Source organism: Dipteris shenzhenensis, chromosome 6 (genome assembly GCF_047967505.1).
Source record: "Dipteris shenzhenensis isolate YYH24624 ecotype China chromosome 6, Dip_SZ_1.0, whole genome shotgun sequence".
NCBI lineage: Eukaryota > Viridiplantae > Streptophyta > Polypodiopsida > Gleicheniales > Dipteridaceae > Dipteris > Dipteris shenzhenensis.
This window is the reverse complement of record NC_141601.1, coordinates 27,665,208-27,668,547: the sequence shown is the minus strand read 5'-3', so window position 1 is coordinate 27,668,547 and position 3,340 is coordinate 27,665,208. Positions and strand designations below refer to the sequence as shown.

General features: G+C 41.0%; 1 protein-coding gene across 1 annotated transcript; it reads right to left on the bottom strand.

Moving 5' to 3' along the window:
- Window positions 1-1,053: 1,053 nt before the first annotated feature.
- LOC147901000 (putative glutathione S-transferase) lies at window positions 1,054-2,228 on the bottom strand. Its single transcript, XM_087375526.1, has 2 exons — window positions 1,777-2,228; window positions 1,054-1,480 (listed from the first exon to the last, which is right to left on the bottom strand). The coding sequence occupies exons 1-2, from the start codon at window positions 2,098-2,100 to the stop codon at window positions 1,118-1,120; spliced, it is 687 nt and encodes a 228-aa protein (XP_087231652.1). The 5' UTR covers window positions 2,101-2,228; the 3' UTR covers window positions 1,054-1,117.
- Window positions 2,229-3,340: the final 1,112 nt, after the last annotated feature.

The following is a 3,340-nucleotide window of genomic DNA, read 5'->3' as shown; positions in this document are numbered from 1 at the left end:
TATCTTCGATAGAAAAGTCCAAAAGCAAAATTGTGAAAAGAAAATTTATCTAGTGTGTTTTATACTTAGTCTAGTCATGCACCTAAGTTTGTTATTAGGACAAAGTATGTTGCTACCATAGCAATTTTAGTAGCTTAGGATGTATTGAATGGCATGAAGGCATGGATTTATGTTTTTGATGCATTGGGAAGTGTGAGTATCAAGGAAGGATGGTTGTTTTCCGCTTCTAAAATATTTGATAAGTTAAGTTGGTTGATTGGAAAGGTCACTTATTATCCATTTTTTTAAATAGAATTTCTAAAGTTTGATGCTTTCTTGATGAATTTAAAAAATGAATTGGTTATAATTTCTCTCATGAATGTCAAGAAAGTTTTTGGATGAATTAATGGTACGGTATTGGTGTTGATGGTTAAAAGGTTTATATTACAAGGATATATGATGACTATGTGCAACTAATGGGATACATCTTCCTCATTCAAAGTTTTTTGAGTGTTTGTGATAGCTTGGGGCTCGAATAATAGATTTACCCTCGACTCTATATGTGGAAGAGGCAGATATATCCTCCAACTATGGTTTAATTGTGTCACCTAATTTTAAGGTTTGCATTGCTTAAGGCAATGCTAGAAGTGTCACCTTTTCAAAGGTTTCAAATAACAAGACTATTCACAAATATGCTAAGAACCTCAACTTTTACGATAAAGGCCTTTATTTTAGAATTACAAATTGTTAAGTACAATGCATGGAAGGGGATAGAGAAGAAAAGGGAGACAAAAGTAAGTGCAAATGTGTTTAAACAAGGCCAAGTCTAAAAAGAGTGCACAAGTGCAAGTGGGTTCTAACTCCTAGAATTTTTGGATGAAAAAGAGGAAGCAAACCATCTTTTAAAGGGTATTGGGCTATTAAAATGCAACTTTGCAGGATGATGTCCACGAATGACAACAATTAGGAACACATAAGTTAAATTTTATTGTTTTAAAAGTTACAAGTGGAAATTCACAATCCCTGCTCTTGCAAATAAAAAGTTCAAAGAAAAATGAGGGGAGAGACTCCGTAGAAAAAAGAGAGCATGTACTTTACTAGAACTATTGCCAAAGAGCTTTTGGCTTTCAAACTGGAGTTACGCTTGGGCTTTCGATCGCGCTGCCATCATCGCCTTCACAAATTCATACACCTTCTCCGGTTCTGCCAATGTCTCTCCTAATGCTGATTCCTTGAATGCTTTCTTCCACCCACACAAACGAGGATACGCCTCGAGCTCAAAACTGGAGTTCGCCAGAGTTTCGTAGGTATACTGCCACGCCGTAAAAGGACCCAAGATTATATCCACATAGCCCACACTGGCACCCCCGAAATAGGGCGGCTCCTTTGCAATAGTACCCAAGGCTTCTTCCAGTAAACTCAGACAGTCCTTGCAGTCTTGAACAGCCGCATTCCGCTCCTCTTCCGTTGGTTTGAAGAGCCGAAATAAAGCTTCATAAAGCTACACATCACAGGCGAACAAAAGAAGCCAGGAGGTGAGATGCAGGATCCAACTTACATATCCTTCACCTTAATCTTTTAACGGCACAGCCAGTAAGCAGATTCGTCCATTTCATCTGCGGGCAATCACAAGTTTTACATTCATTCGCTTCAAGGACCGTTACCTGCCGTGCATTTTCTTAGAATAGAATGCCATAAATAGGAAGTCATTAGAGCCCACAGACACGAGGGCAGCTAAGAAGTTCGGTTCTAGCAAAACCGAGCAAAAAATGACAGGCGATAAGGCAACGCACGCACCTTCTTGTCAATGAAGTCAGCCCAGAAGCGAGCGACGGACCGATCGTAGGGATCCGCAGGGAGGAGATTCTTGCCGTCGGGGGAGGGGAAAGCTTCGTCGACGTACTGGACGATGACGGCGGATTCGCAGACGGGTTTACCGTGGTGGAGGAGGACGGGGATTTTCTTGTAGACGGGGTTGGATTGGAGGAGGAGGGGGCTTTTGTTGGAGAGGTCCTGAGTGAGGGTGGTGAAGGGGACCTTTTTGGCGGAGAGGGCGAGGATGGCACGCATTGCGTAGGGGCTCGCCCAGAAGGAAAGGAGCTGCACATCCTCAGAAGCCATGGAGAAGAGATAGGATGGTGTAGGAGTTACGGCTTCTCAAAGATAGGTTGGTCTGGGAGTGAGAGACTTTGGGGGAGTGATGGGTTCTGAAAGATAGACTTTGCGTGGGAGTGAGGGAGTCTGGCTATGTAATGGGAAATAAATAGCACATCACTTCTTCACACCAACTGAGTTCCGTCCTTGCTTCCCTCATCACCATTGTCATCATCCTCTTTTATTAGGTCTCTCTCCTTGGAGTCTGTAGGGTCGGGCAATACTTTAAAAACCTCCATATCACTTTTGTTCAAGGGATACTATTAAAACCCCTTATCTCTAAATCATAAGTCTTCTACATGACCTCTTTGTCTCCACAAACTTTTGACTTTCAACCCCCTTCTCTACGTATACTTCCATTACTTTTCCCATTTTAAATACCCCTTTTATTGAGCCTACTTGTTATATTTACATATGATAGTTGACCCTGGAGATGTACTATTGCCTTTGCAATATAATATACATTCCATTTTAGAGAAATTGTATGGTTTATTAAGAATCTCATTAAAAATTCCTATAATTTGACGCTGCTAGCTAGGAGCTTGAGCAAGGATCCAATGTCCCAACCTAGGAAACCATGTATAACCAAAAAGGAAAGACAACTCAAGGGCGACAGAAGCCAAAGAACAAAGCAGAATGAGAGATGCTTTAAACCATAAGCTACTTAGCAAAACCAACGTGTGAACATCCTAAAGCTTAGCAAGAATGTAAGCACAATCAAGGAAAACGTGGGCCTCGATACAACAAGTCTATGCACATATTCTCCATTTTAAGTTTGTACTTCCATTTTGAGGTTTGAAATGTTTGTATCTTCCTTTGGAACTCAATTTCAAAGTTTGTGATTTTCAAGTTGGAATTACCTTGCTTGTGCATTGGCTTGTCTAGATATTTTTCCTAATCGAACAAAAATGAATTGGCATTATCAAATTTATTAGAGAGAAGGAGAGGTATATGATTTATTGGGAGAAGGAGAGGTGTGAAAAGGGGGAGGGGGGTCCACTAATATATTATTCTAGCAAGGAGCTTTATTTATGGGTGCTTGGATTTCTAAGGATCTAAAGGAGTTGATAATGAAATGCGCTTTTGCCTTTCTAAAGAAAAAAGCACCCCAAGCTCCCAAGCTCCCAAGTAAACTGGCAGCAAACTTAGTATGGTGTCTCGCATGTCTGCTTCTCTAACATTTTAAGGGGGAGAGAAGGGGGACTGC

What these genes read in the sequence shown, in the direction of transcription:
- LOC147901000 (XM_087375526.1), bottom strand. Translation starts at nt 2,100, where the DNA reads ATGGCTTCTGAGGATGTGCAGCTCCTTTCCTTCTGGGCGAGCCCCTAC. An exon ending in CTGACTTCATTGACAAGAAG is followed by an intron (nt 1,481 to 1,776) that starts GTGCGTGCGTTG and finishes TGTGATGTGTAG; the next exon opens with CTTTATGAAGCTTTATTTCG.